The 21,875-nt window shown below is 38.8% G+C and overlaps 1 protein-coding gene across 1 annotated transcript; it reads left to right on the top strand.

The window, feature by feature from the left end:
• Nucleotides 1-2,970: 2,970 nt before the first annotated feature.
• On the top strand, nt 2,971-4,110 carry LOC121372968. Its single transcript, XM_041499406.1, has one exon. The coding sequence runs from the start codon at nt 2,971-2,973 to the stop codon at nt 4,108-4,110; it is 1,140 nt and encodes a 379-aa protein (XP_041355340.1).
• The last annotated feature ends 17,765 nt before the right edge of the window (nt 4,111-21,875 follow it).

Below are 21,875 nucleotides of genomic sequence, written 5' to 3'. Positions count from 1 at the left end.
AGAGAAGAAGAATCCGCTAAGGCTGTCACAATGTATACCACGTGACCGTGAAGCAGTCGTGAGGTATGTCCTTGCGCAAAATAAATGAGTGAATAAAGAGGCAGAGAAAACAACGTATGTCAAGTTCTGTATTTATTACATACCTTCTTATATGTTTTACAAAAATATTTTTTAATTTAATGTCGAAAGGTATGACATAACTGCATGTTCTTAAATCAATGATATACTCTGCTGCAATCTGTAAATTTCGAATAAGATGTGACGTAATTTATAAATAATATATGACATAAATAAATATTTGTGAAAAAAAAAAACATTTGACATAAGGGTCAAAAAGGCGCTAATTCCAATAAGAATAAAAACAATAATAATAATAAAATTAAAAACAAAAACAAAAAAAACAAAAACAGGAAGTTCCCGATAAAAAGAAGTCCCGATACAAGATAAATTTATCACACGGTCTTTATCAATATAGTAAGATTGAATAGGTATAGAATTCATTTGAAGAAGAAAAAAAGAATCACTGCATTAAGAGTGTAATGATTGTTTGTAATCCAATCTAAATCTATCTCTCATTCCAAATAGAAAATCTATCCGGACATATATTCACATTTCTCAGAACAGAAAAGAACAGAACAGAACTTGATTCACTCAGAATACCAAACGGTGTTACATTGAGGTGTTTACAAATATATATATATATATATATATATATATATATATATATATATATATATATTATATATATATATATATATATATATATATATATATATATATATATTGGTTGTTAATCTTTGGTGCAACTGTGGGAGCTGGATTAATACGGAGAAAAGAAGACGAAGAAAACATTCCATATTCGGAACAGAATGATCATTAGCGTACGGGTTCCCATTATGTTTTTATAGGGAAGGAAGGAAGGAAATGTTTTATTTAATGACGCATTCAACACATTTTATTTACGGTTATATGGCGTCAGACATATGGTTAAGGACCACACAGATATTGAGAGTGGAAACCCGCTGTCGCCACTTCATGGGCTACTCTTTTCGATTAGCAGCAAGGGATCTTTTATATGCACCGTCCCACAGACAGGATAGTTCATACCACGGCCTTTGTTACACCAGTTGTGGAACACTGGTTGGAACGAGAAATCGCCCAATAAGTCTACCCACGGGGATCGATCCTTGACCGACCGCGCATCAAGCGAACGCTTTACCACTGGGCTACGTCCCGCCCCACTTTTTATAGGTTGGCAGAATGTTTCCCAGAATTGAACCTAAAATCCAGAATCTGGATAACAGCATTTATTTATATCAGCATTACAATCAATCAGCTACATGTACATAATTTGTTTTGTTTAACGACACCACTGGAGCACATCCATTAATTAATCATCGGCTATTGGATGTCAAACATTTGGTAATTCTCACTCGTAGTCATCAGAGGAAACCCGCTAAGTTTTTTCTAATGCAGCAAGGGATCTTTTATATGCACTTTCCCACAGACAGGAAAACACATACCACGGCTTTTGTCCAGTTGTTGTACAATGGTTGGAACGAGAATGACGGGGTTGAAAATTAGAAGTCACCCGTGGCGACCCTTATAGGTTAAGGACGACTAATAATTTTATGAAGGTAGTCCGTTGGGCGACCATCGATTTTAGAGTCTGGCGAGTATGGTACTAGTAGTATATTTTTTACGTAACGGGGACAAGAAGGGAATACAATGGAAACGCCTCCAATACAATGGATATGCACCTCCGGAACAATGGCTCCATGCCTCCGGAACAATGGCGACATCACCTATTGTTCGCATATAGTACAATGGAGACGTCTCCTATTGTTCGTCTGAGCACAATGGCGATGTCACGGATTGTTGACATTAGTACAATAGAAATGCACCTATTGTGTTGAGAGGATGACTGGCATTTTTCAAATTTTGGCGGGAATGACCTGGGTGGGTTTTTAGGTGCGATGGGGTCGCTTCAAAAGTACGTTTTGAAGCCATTGAAATGGTTTTTTCACTGGATGTATTTATAAACGTGTTGTAACACGTCTTTTGTTTACGTTATTTGAATCGAGGGTGAAAGGTTGTATTTATAAATGTGTTCTTTTATCCAATCATAATCATCCATTTTAACGAATGCGTTTGAATGTGTCCAATCATAATAATCCTTTGTAACAATACGTTTGAATTTATCTTATAAGTTAAAGAAAAGTATAATTATTAGTAGTATTTAGAACGATTGCATTCAAAGATGAGCACTAACGATAAGAGACATGCTATCTATTTTAGTTGGAAATACGTGTTACGTTCGGAATGTAGTCTTGATGAAACTATAGTGAAAAAATCGAATCTCTGGTTTAAGAAACGTAATGAATGTGTGATGGATGCCAAGCGTTTCCTTCTGCGATTTAACAACCAGTACCAAGCTAATAATAATCAGGAAAATACGTCCAACTCGTTTCCTGGTGGATGAAGTAGATGCAGTTGAAAACAGAAAATCATTGGAAAATTTGTTAACCCTGAGTTACGCGTTTGAAGTATGTAAACTGATTCAACGTCTGTGTAAAGAAATGTGTATGGGATGCATGTTCGACGAGGAGAGAACTCACACCTGTAAAACACTGTCCCACGAGGATATGCTCGAACAATACTACACGACTGCTTGGGTTGAACTGAATGAAGATGACGTCATTGGCAGGTGGAAACATCTCGTGTGTGCAGATCCCGTTTTATTAAACACTCCTGGATTTGTTTTGTGTCAATATCAATGTAAAGACTATTTGGATATTAACGTTAAAACTGTAGAATGGATGGACACTTTAAAGCACCAAGTACTTAAAATTCTGCGTTTGGAAGATCGACTTGTAAACTGAATATGTATACGGCTGAAATTAAGCTTATATACTACAATTGTTTAGTTATAAATTAACGTTAAATATACTACGCTACTTCAGTTCAGTCATGGCACCCAAAGCGAAAACAAAGGGTTTCAACGAAACTGAAAAGAATGTACTTGAAAAGTATTACAGTAAACCTAGAGGTGCTGGGGCGTTCTACGGTCCGAAGAAGTTTCACAGCGCTTTGAAAAGACGTGGTTTGAAAACATACAAGTTAAGAACAGTAACACAATGGTTGAACGACAAAGATGCATACAGTTTGCACAAACCAGTGAGCCGTTCATTCAGACGTCTCCGTGTTCGTGTTAACAAAAAGGATGAGATGTTTGATATGGATCTGATGGATGTTAGTCGACATTCAAAAGTTAACAATGGAATTAGGTACCTGCTTATAGTTATTGACATTTTGTCAAGATATGCGTGGGCCATACCACTAGTTAACAAAAAACCGGAAACGGTATTAGAAGGATTCAAAACTGTTTTAAAAGATGGTCGAATTCCCAAAAAAGTTCGGGTTGACAAAGGTACCGAGTTCGCTGGATTATTCAAGCAGTTTCTTTTAAAAGAAAACATTAAACTGATTGTCACGCAGAATGAAGATATTAAAAGTAACTTCGCAGAGCGATTTATCAGGACCATTCGGTCACTTCTCGCTAGGTATACGACTTACAACAATACACAAAAATACATAGACGTTTTAGAAGATCTAGTACACAATTATAACAATACAGTACACTCGTCCCTGGGACAGTGGGCACCGGCTGATGTAAATAAAGCAAACGAAATTAAAGTGTGGAGTCATCAGTATGTTGAACCCATGGTTAAGAAACTTAAAGTAAAGAAACCATTAGCAAAATTTGTATTTAAAGTGGGTGATTTAACAAGAATCAGCTATTTGCGTAAATCATTCACTAAGGAGCAGGACTTGAGGTGGACAGAAGAGTTGTTTAAAATACATTCTAGAAGTAGACGACAAGGTATTCCAATCTACAGACTGAGAGATTTTCACGACGAAGTACTGAAAGGTATATTTTATACGAGCGAACTACAGAAAGTGAATAAAAATCAAGACATTCTGTGGAAAATCGAAAAAGTGTTAAAAAAGAAGAAGGAAAAGGGAAAAGTGTACTATTTGGTTCGGTGGTTAGGATGGCCACCTAGCTTCGATTCGTACGTAGAAGAAGGAGAACTGAAAACTGCGTGAGTCATGGAGAAGTACATTATATTGAAGAGCACGGATTCAAAAGCAGTTTTTCCCGATAACAACCCCTATCATTTCCGTGTGAAATTAAACCAGAGACTAGCGTTTGAAGGTGTATGGATTGTGTCTCTTGTAGATTTGAATTTTGGGAAAACTGATATTCATAGTATGAACGATTTACAAAGTGAACGTGTTGTGTAATTTGTGTGACAGCAGTCTAGTAGGTGATAGTTTTGTACCTTTACTGAGACGTGTTGATTTACGAGACGGTCCACGGTATGAGTTTAATACATTGTGGAACATTCCTGTTGTAGTGAAAGAGATTTCCTATATTGAAATACATATAAAGGACACATCCACCACTCCAGTCTCATTTATCAAAGAGAACACGAGTGTGACACTACTGTTACGACGTTATCCATTTTTAGAGTAAATTATTATGGATCGAAAACTTTATGTTCCGGATGTAAATAAATGGTTAAAGTATTTCGATAAAGAAACAAAGAATGTTGTTCGGTCAAATAAGCAAGTAGGATCAGGAGTTGGTAATTATAAAAACAAGTGGTTTTCTTACATGATTCCAATGATACCGAGACATGTCAACAGTGACGTGAACAACAAAAAACCTAAAATAGAAGTGACGTCACAAACACAAGACGTGGTAGAAAGGGCCGAAGCTGAACAGGAACGTACCAGGGCTATAAAACGTAAATCTGGCGAGCGAATCGTCAGAAGCAAAAAAGTCAGACGAACGACACAGCAGAAAAAACGAGCTCCCGCATCGAAGTACAAATCAGCTATTAGTGAAAAAGATATATTTGTATAAATAGATAAATAAAATTCATGCTATGTCGTTGCTTACAGACAAAGACTTTGTGGAAGGTTTACCTAATGCATTGGACCTGTTTACTATGCCCCCATACCAAACGAGCGTGTTTCAACATTACTACGTAGACGTCAGACCTGTTAGTCAAATTACAGATTCGTCACCAGTAGAATTTCAAATTGCAAACAGTGGAAGCCACTACGTGGATTTGAAACATAGTCGTTTACATGTCAAGCTAAAGGTCAGTCATTCCGATGGAACGGATCTAGGTAAAGATGAACACGTGGCACCAGTAAATCTATTCATGCAAGCCCTGTGGTCACAAGTCGCCGTATATCTACAAGGTCAGCTGGTGAGTTCGGCCAACAATCACTATCCCTACAAAGCATATATTCAAACTTTACTGAATTACGGAGCAGAGGCCAAACAATCGCAACTTCAGTCCCAATTGTTCTACAAGGACACTGGTGAAGTACAAGCGGACATCGAAAGCACCGATCCCATTAATGGAACTAATTCTGGACTGGCCGATCGAGGTCCGCTCATCGCTGAAAGTAAAATCCTTACTATGGAAGGACCTCTGTGTGAAGATATTTTTTAACATGGGAAGATATTTAGTAAATGGAGTGGATATGACAGTTAAGCTATTTCGAAGCTCCATACCTTTTTGTTTAATGTCTGGAAAATCGGGGCAAGAATACAAGATCGTTTTACAAGATATTTACTTCAAGATATGTAAATTAAAAATGAACAGTGCTCTAATCTTAACGCACAACAAGCTGTTTGAAAAGTCTAACGCCTTGTACCCGTTCACTAAAACCGAAGTCAAATTGAGTAGTATTCCATCAACACAACAAAGCTACGTGTGGGACAGTGTGTACCAGTGGCAGTGTCCAGGTAAACTGATTGTTGGATTTGTCGACGGTGACGGTGTGAGTGGATCATACACAAAGAACCCGTTTAACTTCCAGAGTTCATTCGTGAAAACGGTGGGTTTATATTTGGATGGAGTCAGTGTGCCCGGTCGACCCGTCGAAGCAGATGACGTCAGTGCATACGTGAATTTATTCGAAGGTGTTAATAGCTGGAACCTGGATTGTGGAAATTATATTGAAAGAACTGAATTTTCTTTGGGAAATGGCCTGTTTGTGTTCAACCTTGAACCCGTTTTAGTGGACTCTGATTATTTAAGTTTATTAAAGAACGGTAATTTACGGTTAGAAGTGCAGTTTAAATCTGCATTGACAAAGACTGTCAGTTGCATAGTGTATGGTGAATTCCCCAGCTTGATTGAAATCGATCAGACCAGGAACGTGTTTGTTAAATAAAATCATGAATGGTATACAAATGCAATGTGCGATCAATTGTGACCCAGATCTGCGTTCACGTATTGTCGGTGTTTACTCGAGCGATACACTACCACGCTTGAAATGGGGGAGACCCTGGGGGTGTATTGTAAACACGGACCCATCTCACCTTCCCGGCAAACACTGGGTGGCGTTCTATTTTAACAAAGACAAAGCGGAGTTTTTCGATAGTTTCGGGAAACCACCCGAGCATTACAATATAATGTTTGTAGAATATTTAAGGAAACATTATACATCTTATGTTTACAATAGCAAATCCCTTCAAAGGATAAATAGCAGAATGTGTGGATTTTATTGTTTGTATTACCTGCTACAGAAATGTAAAACTGAACTGATAATGAACGAAATTGTGAATCAGTTCAGTGAAGATAAATTACAGAATGATGTATTTGTATGCAGTTTTATATGTAAATACTTTAGATACTGTACGCAATCGTGTATTCCATGTAACTCACTAAATATTGTAAACTATAAATAATACAGCAAATATGTATTATGCTGTAAATTATTAATAAATTGATGTGAAAAATGTGTACGTTGTCAAGTTATTATGTTTCTGTGTTGTGAGGCCTTACCATTATCAAGGGGTGTTTACTCCAGTGTTATTACAGTTGTTTACTCGAAAGCAGAGAAGTAGTAATTCCAAAATAAACACTTTTCTGAATAGGTATCCGAACAAAACACCATCACAAGTCAGTATTCCAAACCACATTTCTGAACAGGTATCCTAAAACGCATTACTGAACAGATATCCTAAAACACATTACTGAATGGGTATTCCAAACCACATTACTGTACGCAATCATGTATTCCATGCGACTCACTACATATTGATGCGAAAAATATGTACGTTGTCATGTTATTACTATGTTTCTATGTTGTGAGACATTACCATTATCAAGGGGTGTTTACTCAGGTATTTTATTATAAATGTTTACTCGAAAGCAGAGACGTAATAATTCCAAAATAAACACTTTTCTGAATAGGTATCCGAACAAAACACCATCACAAGTCAGTATTCTAAAACACATTTCTGAACAGGTATCCTAAAACACATTACTGAACAGATATCCCTAAAACACATTAGTGAAAGGGTATTCCAAAACACATTACTGAATGGGTATTCCAAAACACATTACTGAATTCCAAACACTTTGAATTTAGCTATCCAAAGCACATCATTTTTACATTCTACATTAATATGGGGTTTGTACCAAAAATATAATTTGTTTTGTTATTTATTTCCTCTTTTTAAAACAAATATACTGAACAGCACATTAAACGCACCAGTATTCTCATTGCTATAAAATAGTTTACTGATAAGTACAATACGTTAATTTCAAAATAGTTTACTGTTAAGTACAATACGTTAATTTCAAAATAACGTAGGTTGCACCACTGATGATTTCCCTTTGCTGTTCATTATATTTATGCAGTGAGCTTTTGTCTCAAAGTAACACATATATTTCCGTTCGTCTGTTTTAAGCTGTTTTGTTTTTTGTTTTTGTTTTTTTTACACAAAAACCCAACCTCCTATATGATCGCCGTGCTTTGCTACTAACAGTTTGCCAGGAGATTCAAAATGATTGCAATGTCATGGTGTGACCGCAGTGTAATCTCTACTCTGTACACATAGCAGAATGTTTACATTAACACCTAGCCTCCTTTATGATCGCCATACTGTGCTAATAAACAGTTTCGACAATTATTGTGGTGACATGGTGTGACCGCTACTGATTAAATATCCTATCAGGTAACACAAATATTCGGTCAGACATGACTGTTTGAAAGCGGTCAGTCGCTTACATTACAATTTTTGTTTTCATATCCACAAGTGAACGTGCAAGCAATTCATATTACGAAAATATACTTCTTATAGCTGGACTTTCTATTTGTTTGCCATATACAAGCATGAATACATAGCTCATTTGGGTGTATATTCGCTTGAGGTGCTTGCGTTGCTCGGTGGATCCATTTAGCTGATTGCGGTTACTCCGTCCCAACCAGTAAATCACAACTGGTATATCAAAGGCTTTGACATACACGTGCTTTACTGTTTGTGAGAACCTACATCTAAAAGATCCAGTGTTGCTAATGGAAAACAATGGTTAATAATTAATAAACCAATGTTCTCTAGTGGTGTTGTTAGAATATATATATATATATATACACACACACACACACAAAATCGTAAGTCCACCACAACTTTGTTTCCCAGTTATCCTTTTTAAATGTACTTATTTCCACTACTCTTAGTATCTGTATTCAATGACAAAATAACAATTCATTCAATATCATGAACAAATGTACTTTATTGGATTAGTAGTACATACAATTTATTACATTTGTAAAATAAACAACAGCGAAAAATACATGTTACATCTAATTCTGTGCATTTACAAACGTTCACTTCGGTCATATGTTTTAAAGGAATTTCTTCCCGGGTGGACCAAGGTCTGCCTGTCTCTTCAGAAACAAAACAACTGGTTTCTTCTTTCCATTCTTTACCATTACCGAATTTGACTTGATTATGTGAATGAGTTTTGGTCGCTTCCTATTGACAACCATGCTGTTTTTAATGTCCGGACTGGCCAATGGTCTATGTAACTGTGAACATAAAAATGTATAGAATAAACTTAAGTATGCTATTCCGGTTCACTCATTTCAGAAAGATCTGAATGATTAGATTCCGACTCGCTTTCTTCTTCTTCTGTCAGGTCTACATGTGGTATAATGTCTTTCATGATGGGTTTCAACAGTAGCTTGATCTTGTCCTTTATCACTGTGTGATCTGTGTTAGGATCTGTTTTGTTTAAACTATCGAATATAAATCGAAACAAAGGTGCTTTTGAAAAATACTTTGTAAATTCAATGATAACAATCAGTGTTTTGACTAATTCATGTTCCCACAGTCGCGCTAGTTTTCTCTCTATCCACTATTGTGTCTTTCCTTGCTGTTGATATTTCTTACGTCTGAGTTTCATGTCTTCTAGATGGTTTGCACGAACACGACCCCACACACGTTGTAAGCCGATATTCTGCCATTCTATAGTCAGATCATGATCTCGTTTATCAAACATGTGTTTTCTGTCACCTTTCTGCGAGTTAAAAATGTCATGACTGTTGGTGTCTTCATCATGGTATTTGGTGCGTTTTCGGGGTTGTACCAATTCGTTCTCAGGACACCACGTTTTAATATGGCGTTGTAAGTCAGTCATATTACCAAACAAAATGCCACAATCGGTACAAGCAGTAGCCATAATAAATGAACCTGTTTCGTCACTGGATTCGCCCAAGTCTTCGTCAGTATATTCCTCTTGTCCCAAATTGCTACCGGTTTCAGAAAATGATTTAACAGTGTCTACGGCTCGGGTATCTGAAGGAATCTGACTGTCGGGCGGCGAAGAAACGTCTTTTAAAGTATTACTGTAATGCTTAATTCCGTGGTCTGTGGGTTGAGTGGACTGCAGTTGTTGGATCCGTGCTGGAATGTCTAAAATATTGGGTTTAAGTCTGTTATTCTCGTGAGTTGATGGTCGCAAATCGATCGTGAGATTGCCGTAAGGTTTCTGAACAGCAGTCTCATAAACTGACATAAAACGATCACTATTACTGGGGTAAATTCTTCTCGCAAACAAGTTCACTTGCTGTCTGTCAATGGGTGAATTGAACAAAGTCACGTAGTGAGAGTTGAGAGCAATATCACGTCACTCCTTGCCTCTTGGAAACAAGTTTTGTAACAGAAGAAAATTAGTTACATTCTTGTGATGTGAAGTTCTTGTAAATAACTGAGAGATGCGTTTGTCATCCTTGGCCTCGGTCATATGATCATCCAGAATTAAAACATTGTTGTTGCGTGCATTAAAGAAATTGTCGTCCTGTAAGTTGTAGGGGATACCTTTCTCAAACTGCACTTGGGGCATTCTTTCACGAATAGTGTTGTAAAGCGGCTGCCACTCTGTGTAACACCATATGATGTTGTTAGGTGTCGGCTTGATGAGTCCTTTTTGGAGTATTTGATACATAAACATAGTTTTCCCACATCCACTTGGGCCCACAAAAACAGCATTAGACGGGATAGTAAATTTGAAAGGCTCCCCATATTGTTCAGCTGGTAATCCTGAAGTTGCTAACTGTGTCGCTGACAAAGACCTTTGAGGAGGAGGAGGAGGAGGAGGAGGAGGAGGAGGAGTATATGGGGGTAATTGAGGAGGAGGTGGAGGAGGGGTGTCTGGCCGGTGCATCTGTCTCCGGTGCCTTTGCATATTATCATGTCTGGAAAAACTGTTCCCACACTCAGGGCATGATGTTGATCCCATGCTGAATTTTGTTCAACTGAAGCCTGAACATATTTAATCCACTTCCATCAACGCCTTGGATTGTGCGAGTGATGCGTGAATCAACAGAGCCCGTCTCGGTTTGAAAAGTTTCAAGTAACTCAAAATTTCATTAATTAAGTCTGTCATAATTCACAACGCAAGCAGATCTCCTTACTATGAAATAGTACGGGCCACCCCAGCAGTCTGGAATGTCGACACCACGTGCGACACGTTTGAGTGACTCAATAGCTTCAGACTTGCTTTTATACCACTGCGAACCCTCCGATAACACTCGCTCCGATTCACCACGGGGGTACGCCACAATGATCCAAGAGTACTGTTTGCTCATCTCAAATGCATTTACACAAATGAAGATTATTATATGCAACAGGCACCTTTATACTAGCTGCTGGGTGTAAATACATCCGCCCAGTACCTCGCCTATCTATATAATCCTATCTGCTCTGGTTTAAAAACTCTTTTTTTTTTGTAAACTATTATGAACACACACACACACACACACACACACACACACACACACACACGCACACACACACACACACATATATATATATATATATATATATATATATATATATATATATATATATATATATATATATATATATATACTAAATTTTTAGTATTCACTAATAACTCATTACTCGGAGTTTCAGGCTCCTCGCCTTCATCAGATGAGTGTTTATAATTGTGACAGTTAAGGTGACGTGACGCTGTGTGTACGCGGCGGTGCGCTCCTGACGTCATGGCACGTCAGTCGTGAGACTCTCGGCTTGTTGCTGTGGCGGCATTTTGATATGAGTTCTGTCCTTTTGTTGAGTAGCTTGTCTCCTTTTTCAAATAGTTTTGAGAGCTTCTCCTCGATGCACAGGTTGCATTGTCCCGAGCTGCGTTTCCGTGTGTCCGATTTCCTGACGATTTCCCAATTGATGTGATAGGCGGTTTTTTTTCGTTTGAGTTCCCAGATGTATTTTGACAGTTCTGTCTCTTTTTCATAGCGTTCATATTTGAAAGATTTAGTGTGGTTGTTAAACCTCTCCTTGAATGTACCTCCAGCAAGACCTATGTATGATCTGACAGTCTTACCAGATGCCACGTTTGCCCGGTATACGAGGGAGCTAGTTTGGCAGTTGCCGTTCAGGGGGCATTCGTTCTTCTGTCTGCAGTTACAAGACTTTTTTTGTGCGGGATCGGTTGAGCTCTGGGTGATTTTCGTGTTGTGGCTTTTGATTATTGCTCCGAAGTTTTTCATGCAGCTGTAGCTGATTTTCAGGTTGTTTCTGTTGAACAATGTGTGGTACTTGTGATTACTTGGGAAATGCTTGGATATCAATTTGATGAACACGCTACCGACGTTTGTCTTCACATTCTTGCTGAATGGGGGGTTGAACCATGTGATTTTTCTGGGTCTTTTCCTTTTCTTTGTGTCTGGTTGTTCTCTATGTTTAGGCGGGTCGTATTGGATGTTTACTGTGTAGCCACTTGCCCTCAGCGCTTTGTTGTACCCTAGTGCAGCTTCCGCGAAGTAGTCTTCATGGGAAGACAGAAGGGAAATTCGTTTGCCGATTGATTTTGGTATTTGCTTCGTGATTGCGGGTGGGTGGTTTGAGCTGACGTTGATGTAAACGGGTTCGTTGTTGGGTTTCCTGTAGGGTTTGTGGGAGTCAGTTTCAAGGTTCAGGGTGGTGTCCAGATAGTTGACTATTTTCAGGTTGGTCTGGATGGTGATCTTTAGGCCAAGATCTTTGAATATTTTGATGAGCATTTTCCTCATTCTGTCTGCTTGGCTTCCTGAACTTCTGCGTAGAACTGCTAGACCGTCATCTCTGTACACTAGACTAGAAACTTCTACAAGTTAGAAGTGGACACTTATGACAAAATGCTAACAGAAAACATTACAACGAAGTACAAACATGCAGACGACCAAACAATCGAAGATATCAACACAGAGTTCGAGTACGTCAGCAATGCCCTAGGAATACGTGACAGAATAGACAAGATGGCAGAGACCCGAGCATTCATCACCTTGAAAGATCATAAGGACAATTTTGCCACTAATCCAAGTTGCAGACTCATCAATCCAGCAAAAAGCGAAATCGGTAGGATCAGCAAAATTATGTTAGACCGAATAAACAGTGAAACGCGACTCAAGACGCAAATGAACCAATGGAGAAACACTTCCGCTGTACTTGAATGGTTCTCAGCTCTGCATGATAAAAAAGAACTATCCTTCCTCGTATTCGACATTGTGGACTTCTACCCTTCCATAACACCTGAACTACTCGGCAAGGCATTGAAATGGGCGAAGAAATATACAGTCATCCCAGATATAGAATACGCAACTATCATGCATGCAAGAAAATCACTACTTTTTGACAACAAAGAACAGCCATGGGTGAAAAATTACACTCCCAATGCATTCGACGTCACCATGGGCGGATATGATGGAGCGGAAGTGTGCGAACTAGTAGGACTCCTCATCCTACACACAATTCAAACAAATACCTCCAACATGAACGTCGGACTGTACAGAGATGACGGTCTAGCAGTTCTACGCAGAAGTTCAGGAAGCCAAGCAGACAGAATGAGGAAAATGCTCATCAAAATATTCAAAGATCTTGGCCTAAAGATCACCATCCAGACCAACCTGAAAATAGTCAACTATCTGGACACCACCCTGAACCTTGAAACTGACTCCCACAAACCCTACAGGAAACCCAACAACGAACCCAACCCGTTTACATCAACGTCAGCTCAAACCACCCACCCGCAATCACGAAGCAAATACCAAAATCAATCGGCAAACGAATTTCCCTTCTGTCTTCCCATGAAGACTACTTCGCGGAAGCTGCACTAGGGTACAACAAAGCGCTGAGGGCAAGTGGCTACACAGTAAACATCCAATACGACCCGCCTAAACATAGAGAACAACCAGACACAAAGAAAAGGAAAAGACCCAGAAAAATCACATGGTTCAACCCCCCATTCAGCAAGAATGTGAAGACAAACGTCGGTAGCGTGTTCATCAAATTGATATCCAAGCATTTCCCAAGTAATCACAAGTACCACACATTGTTCAACAGAAACAACCTGAAAATCAGCTACAGCTGCATGAAAAACTTCGGAGCAATAATCAAAAGCCACAACACGAAAATCACCCAGAGCTCAACCGATCCCGCACAAAAAAAGTCTTGTAACTGCAGACAGAAGAACGAATGCCCCCTGAACGGCAACTGCCAAACTAGCTCCCTCGTATACCGGGCAAACGTGGCATCTGGTAAGACTGTCAGATCATACATAGGTCTTGCTGGAGGTACATTCAAGGAGAGGTTTAACAACCACACTAAATCTTTCAAATATGAACGCTATGAAAAAGAGACAGAACTGTCAAAATACATCTGGGAACTCAAACGAAAAAAAACCGCCTATCACATCAATTGGGAAATCGTCAGGAAATCGGACACACGGAAACGCAGCTCGGGACAATGCAACCTGTGCATCGAGGAGAAGCTCTCAATACTATTTGAAAAAGGAGACAAGCTACTCAACAAAAGGACAGAACTCATATCAAAATGCCGCCACAGCAACAAGCCGAGAGTCTCACGACTGACGTGCCATGACGTCAGGAGCGCACCGCCGCGTACACACAGCGTGACGTCACCTTAACTGTCACAATTATAAACACTCATCTGATGAAGGCGAGGAGCCTGAAACTCCGAGTAATGAGTTATTAGTGAATACTAAAAATTTAGTGTACCTGCTCCACTAACATTGTGTTGAGCACTTTATGTCCAATAGTGATAACAAATATATTACTATATATATATATATATATATATATATATATATATATATATATATATATATATATATATATATATATTAAAGGGTAAGCTATGAAATGGCGACAGTAGGTTTCTGTGGTCCTTCATCAAATGTGTTAAATAAAACATTTTATTCCCTTGTAATGTACTTTCTGTACGGTATTCTATATAAATTTGATTTAATGGTACTTGGTGTTTTTTTTTCTCACATACAATACAGCATGTAAAAACATATTTTACATGATTAAAAAATCGCAGTAGACAGCTTGTTTCCATTTATAAAAAAGAAATCACACACGCACGGACCCTAGATTATCGCCATTGCATTGTACGTTCTGACATGGCCAGACAAATCAAGCAGTACACACACACACACTGTGTTCACATCAAATGTTTGCTTTATAGCCACCAAAGTAAACGTTCACGTATCATATACCCCATTCACTGATGTTCGTGGATCGCTCACCGACTTTTCAACAAACTGTTTGTTGAAACCAATATTGCTTTAACAACTGTATCACATGGTCGTAGTATATCTTGACTGTTCATTTCTTAAACGACACAAAACATATAAAAAGACACACGTTCTTATAGCTAAACAATATTTACTTACGTTCTGCTAACGTAATGATGCGCTCTAAAGTAAATTGCACATGTAACATTATCAGTTATTTAGAAGTTTACGACTCTTATTTTTGTCAGTTTTAACAGGAAACTTGACGTCGGTCTAACGTTTTAACTGAAATTTAATTTAATTAGATGATATTCGAGAAAAAAAAATTGGAACGGTATTATCGTCATATTAAAATGAAACCAGACAGCTTAATATTTACATTTCAAGTACACAACTATAAATAAAACCTGCTTTTCCACGTATTTATAAATAAATCATTAAAAACCATCCACGATTCAAAGTAAACAGTTTCACCACGTATTTCGTAGTATCTATAAATAAAACTCGAAACTAGTTCATCGTAAAAATAGGTGTCTGACATCCATTATACCGGCGAACAATATGTGAATTTCTATTGTACTAATGTCAACAATCCGTGACATCGCCATTGTGCTAAAGACGAACAATAGGAGCCGTCTCCATTGTACTAGAGGCGAACAATAGGTGACATCGCCATTGTTCCGGAGGCAGGGACCCATTGTTCCGGAGGTGCATATCCATTGTACTGGAGGCGTTTCCATTGTATTCCCATTGTTGTCCCCGTTACGTAAAAAATATACTACTGGTACTAGTTAAAAAAACAGATACACACTGAAACTGAATCGAATGTGACAAAACACACTACAGATCTGGCAGCAGAAGACGTAGACCGAATATCTCTGTCTCAGTAAAGCTTTGTTTCATGATTTATATTTATGTTTTAATGATTTGTCAATTTTATGTTTATATCTATGTTCTATGGCTTTTACAGAGATAGAACGTAGTCTATGTTAAAAGTGGTTGGTTGCGCGGACCGTATGGTCGCGGTCGATTTTCTCACCTGTCTTTGTGCAGCCACCGACTTTTAACACCCACTTTCGATCTACAGAAGACATAGAACATAGTCTATATGTTGACAGCGCCAAAACAATGAATAAAGATAATACTCATATAAAAACATATTAATTTATTAAGTTTTAAGCCCATACCATCTCAAATAACATTTTATTGTGGGTAAAAGTTCAGGGTAAATTAAAACAAAAATTCTTTACAAATTACCATAAAACTGCATAGGTTAACTCTTTTCTTTCTCATACAGGTTTTAAGGCAATTGATGGAACATCCAAGGTAATCTGAATGCCAAAACTGTAATACATGATCAGGACCGTATCTCTGCACAAAGCAGAATTCAATGGGTATTTGGCAAAATAGTGGATGCTTCCAGTACCTCGTCTATAAGAGAACAGCCACTCCAGAGGAAATCATTTGCTGGGGATTTCACCTCTCTTGCATCCCAGACAGTTTATTCCAACTCTCTTGCATCGCCAAAAGAGGACTGCCACCCCACACTAGTTTACTACAGCACGCGCAGTTCTACGTTTAGTTTTTTTGTACAGCATTATATTTTACTTTAGAGAAAATGCAAGTCAAACAACATACCTTGGCTGTTCTAGCATTTTGTTTTCAACCCTATATTAAAAATGAGATTTAATATGTATAATTTAATGGAAGCTTTTAAAGAAACATTTTTATTTATACTGGATATATTTCTTTTTCAATTTCTGTTGACGTAAAAGGACTATCTACGGTACAGTGGCTTAAAAGGTGCCAAAAAAAGTGGGGGGACGGCACTTTTATATTTACACACTTTTACACTATTATAAAGCAAATATAAAGCAAAATATCTGAAAAGTGGGAGGGACACATGACCCCCTTGCCCCCTCTTCCTACGCCAGTGAGGTGAGTACATAGTTATTAAACAAGAAACATTCTAGTTTTGATTTTAGTTTAAATTTCAATGTGATAATTGGAAGGCTAGTTGAATTTAAAAAGGGTCTGTAAGAGTTTTTGTCAACTGGCCCTGCTGGCGACCATGGCGGTTTTCCTGTTAAATTTTAATCCTACCAGGGGATTTGAGCCTGTGACGTTGGAAACGTGCATTGTCCAAGAAATGAACTTTGAACCGAAATATCCAATATATGTGAGTGTTACCAAAAATAGCTATATTTGCTAGTGTTACTCCTTTCTGTTATAAGTCCGTAACAGGGAATAAGGATGGTTATAATTCACGCCAACAACTGACTAAAGTGTACACTCGACACATGGAGAACTAAACCAATGTGTACACTGACTTTTGACAATGTAATGACAAGCCAATGTACCCGGGCATTCGGAATGAAAAATATCACATTTTCTACCGGTTTTTGACAGTTTGCGATATTATAATAGCTCGTTAGTAACATCACGCCCATTAGTGTTGTCAGCGTAGACTCAAAACTGTGTAAAGCAGATCAAGACAGTGTTAACAAAATAAAAATAAGCAAAGCCAAACAAACCTTTTTGCAGTTTTTTGTTCAGGAAGTGTTTCGGTTTTTGCCGTTGCTAAAACTAGCCTAATGCCGCATATAGTTTTCCAGGCGGTAATAATAATTAGTACATGTCATCGTATATTTGTCCTCTCACTTATTATCCCCAAATATATTAATATTAATTTGTGTGATATTAAATTTATTTATGTCATTGTATTTATGTATCATAAACTAGATATATACAAAATATTTACTTGTCGGTTTAATATGAAATACATTATCGACGACATTACTATAGTTATCCCGCTGTCTGCGACAGAAAGAAAGAAATGTTTTATTTAACGACGCACTCAACACATTTTATTTACGGTTATATGGCGTCAGACATATGGTTAAGGACCACACAGATTTTGAGAGAAAACCCGCTGTCGCCACTACATGGGCTACTCTTCCGATTAGCAGCAAGGGATATTTTATTTGCGCTTCCCACAGGCAGGATAGCACAAACCATGGCCTTTGTTGAACCAGTTATGGATCACTGGTCGGTGCAAGTGGTTTACACCTACCCATTGAGCCTTGTGGAGCACTCACTCAGGGTTTGGAGTCGGTATCTGGATTATAAATCCCATGCCTCGACTGGGATCCGAACCCAGTACCTACCAGCCTGTAGACCGATGGCCTACTACGATGCCACCGAGGCCGGTGTCTGCGACAGAGCCGTACTAGACCACTACAGAGAAGGGGTGTAATCATACAATATTTACTGTGTGCTGTACAGTACAATACTTCTGCACTTTGACATTCAGAGATGAATGTTTGTGTAACAGGCATTTTAATCTTTACTCCCTTGCAATAATAAAAAAAAATTCATACAACGTTTTAAAATGTGTCAATTTAGGAGGGCTGAGGGCATGTTTCGTGAATTTCACACAAAATGTCAAATATCGCGTTTTTTTATATTTGATATATTTACAACATAGTAATTTTAATTTGAACTTTGTGGTTGCTATGGTTATGAAAATGGCCATAAAAATTGCTCAAAAATCGACCATTAATTGTCGAAAAATCTATTTTAAAAATTAAAAAATAATTGTTGAAATAATTTTATTTAAATTCACAGTAAAAATATATTGTTTTTGTTATTTCCAAAACTGTTTTTCTTTTTCGCAAATGTCGATAAAAACTAAAATAATAAACGAAAAACCTCAGACAAGTTTGTAGTATAGGCCCCACGGAATGCACAGAACACACCATTCATGCACCCTTGCAGCAGCAGCAATGGTACAGCCCACGCATGTCAGATTTTTACCAGGCAAGGGACACACAAAAACACCTTTGTGTCGTTTATAAGACAACCATTACAAGTATTACACATTTAGCATTATCTACAATCAATCTCAAAGTCATAAGAGCCCATAAAATCGAGAAATTGATACATTTATTTACAAACTTTGACGTTTTTACATTCGAACCAACAACAGACGAAAGTAAAGTTTGTTTTATTTAACGACGCCACTAGAGCACATTGATTTTTTATCTTATCATCGGCTATTGGACGTCAAACATATGGTCAGTTTGACACTGGGTTTTTTTTTAGAGAAAACCCGCTGTCGCCACATAGGCTACTCTTTTACGACAGGCAGCAACGGATCTTTTATTTGCGCTTCCCACAGGCAGGATAGCACAAACCATGGCCTTTGTTGAACCAGTTATGGATCACTGGTCGGTGCATGTGGTTTACACCTACCCATTGAGCCTTGCGGAGCACTCACTCAGGGTTTGGAGTCGGTATCTGGATTAAAAATCCCATGCCTCGACTGGGATCCGAACCCAGTACCTACCAGCCTGTAGACCGATGGCCTAACCACGACGCCACCGAGGCCGGTCCAACAACAGACAAGAACACGCATATGGAGTGCGCATGCACTGAAAGTAAGATAGCCGGCAAACTTAACTTTTTTCAATTAAAAATGACGGATCATGATCTGCACCAATCGAAAAAATATATTTACAGAACAGTGAGTTAATCGTTAGTGGTTAGTTGTTAGTAAGAGAGAGAAGAAGGTGTAGTGGTCTTACACCTATCCATAGAGTCGTTAAAACTCGCTCTGAGCCGGTACCGGGCTGCGAACCCTGTACCTACCAGTCTTATGTCCGATGGCTTAACCACGACACCACCGAGGCCAGTGTTAATTTTAACGTCTTGAACCGTGTAAAGCAAAGCAAATGTACGATGTACCATAACCGTATGTGACACGAAATAATTTATTCTGGAAATTTATAACGCACATTCGTAGGAGTTTTAGATTTCTTTAGTTACACCATCCTGGACAGTTCTCTTGGCTGTCTAGAACAGTTTTTTTTTTTGTTTAACGACACCACTAGAACACATTGATTTATTAATCATCGGCTATTGGATGTCAAACATTCTGACTTATTTTTATAGAGGAATCTCGCTGCAGTTTTCTATTAGTAACAAGGATCCTTTATATGCACTATCACACAGACAAGATAGCACATACCACAACCTTTGATATACCAGTCAAGGTGCATTGGTTTGGACGAGAAATAGCCCAATCAGCCCACCAACAGGGATCGATCTTGGACCGACCATGCATCAGACAAGCGCGTTACCACTGGGCTTTACAGACCCCCGTTCAAAACAGTGAGTTAATGGTTAGTTAGTTACCACTGGCGGATCCAGAGGATTGGTCACAGAGGTCCCGTGACCCCTTCTTCCCGATTGAAGTGTCCATGTTAATTAATTTAAAAACAAAATCCTCATCCACAAAATCTCTGGACATCTTTATTTAAAAACGTTCTGGGGAGCATGCTCCCGAAACCCCTTCCAATTTTTCCCCCTTTTGGGAACTCGGTTCATATGCCTTCAACAACTTCAAATTGCCCGTTTTAGAATGTTTGTGACCCCTCCCCCCGTACAAATTGCTGGATCCGCCCCTTGGTTACTGAGACAGAACTATACATGTGTAATGGTCTTGCACCCAATGAGTCGGTAAGACGTGATGTAAGTTGGTGCCGGTCCTGCTAGCAGCTTGGGGAACTAGGGTCGGATCGTATGGACCTGTAGGCTTCACTGATAGGACTGTGGTTCTATGGATCCCACGGTCTCCGTTGTGGATGTCAGGTGGAAAATGTTTAAACAAATCTGGGAAGTATCCAGCGATGAGATTAGCTGTTGCCGAAGTGTCGCCTGCTAGTAGCTTGGCAAACTGGGGTCGGATCCTGTTGACCTGTAGGATCCACTTCGAACCGGAGTCCTCTGCCAACTTCCGTCGCTTGTCTGGTTAAGCTCCAACAACAGCAGTAACCGCCATTATGGGCGGGGGATGGGGGGGGGGGCAGGGGGAGTGAGTGCGCCTTAGCAGAGTCCGCACTGGTAGGACTGTTCATGCTGATAAGGTGTTCAGCCCGTACCTTCCTCGATGCTATCCTTGGAGGTGTTCTAGCTGAGAGCGGTAGTAAATCTTAAGGTATACCGCTGACCCCCCCCCCCCCAACCCTAAGCCTAACCCTAAAGTTAACCCAGTTTCTTTCTGGGGGAGGCACTCATACCCCTGTTGACTATGGTTGCATTCATTTCCATAGTGCTATACTAAAAAAAAAAAAGTTCTGGCAGATACACTGCCCACCCCCAGTTCGGGATTTATAAGGGGGCAAAGGGGCATTTGTCCCCCCCCCCCCCCCAGACTTCCTTTATAAAAAAAAAAGTAATAATTATAAAATTAGTTCATTTATTTTATCTGTCATGTAATTTCATTTCTATGTAGAGAGGTCCCCGAACCTGAAGTGCCCCACCCCACGTCTAAATCCGGCCCTGCCCACCCCACCCCAAAGTTTATTTACTTCCTGTATGTGGTTGTCGATTTGGAATATTTTGAAATTGGACACTGCATTTCGTGTACTTAAGATTTTAAACAGTAGTTCTCTTAATCTCTCTCTCGCTCTCTCTCTCTCTCTCTCTCTCTCTCTCTCTCTCTCTCTCTCTCTCTCTCTCTCTCTCTCTCTCTCTCTCTCTCTCTCTCTCTCTCTCTCTCTCTCTCTCTCTCTCTCTCTCTCTTAAACACAGAAAGAGGCCTAAAATACAATGTTGATAAATCTACCAGCCGAAAAACAAAGCTAGGAATTATTTATTTATCTTCTTTTTTTGTTTTCATTAAAACAAATTATAATTTCTTTTATTTCTTACCAATGTTTTGTTTACTTCTTCCCTTTTGTAGATATGTTTATTACTGTCGTAAACATAAGCGTACGAGACGGGTGAGCTTGTGCAAGTCGTCAAATTCGGGCAAAAAAGATTCCTGAAACCTTTTCAAAATATATTTCCACCATTCTACTCACAATATTAGTTGTAACTCATGTACAATGTTTATCCTATAACATTAATGTAAGGTAGTGATACCATGCAGGGAAAATGAACTTTCCTCTCTTT

This window comes from Gigantopelta aegis, chromosome 5, assembly GCF_016097555.1.
Source record: "Gigantopelta aegis isolate Gae_Host chromosome 5, Gae_host_genome, whole genome shotgun sequence".
NCBI lineage: Eukaryota > Metazoa > Mollusca > Gastropoda > Neomphalida > Peltospiridae > Gigantopelta > Gigantopelta aegis.
The sequence above is the reverse complement of the archived record's forward strand: the minus strand, read 5'-3'. Positions and strand labels throughout refer to the sequence as shown.

Bases quoted from the DNA above. Each gene is read 5' to 3' on its own strand.
- LOC121372968 (XM_041499406.1), top strand. From the start codon at position 2,971: ATGGCACCCAAAGCGAAAACAAAGGGTTTCAACGAAACTGAAAAGAAT.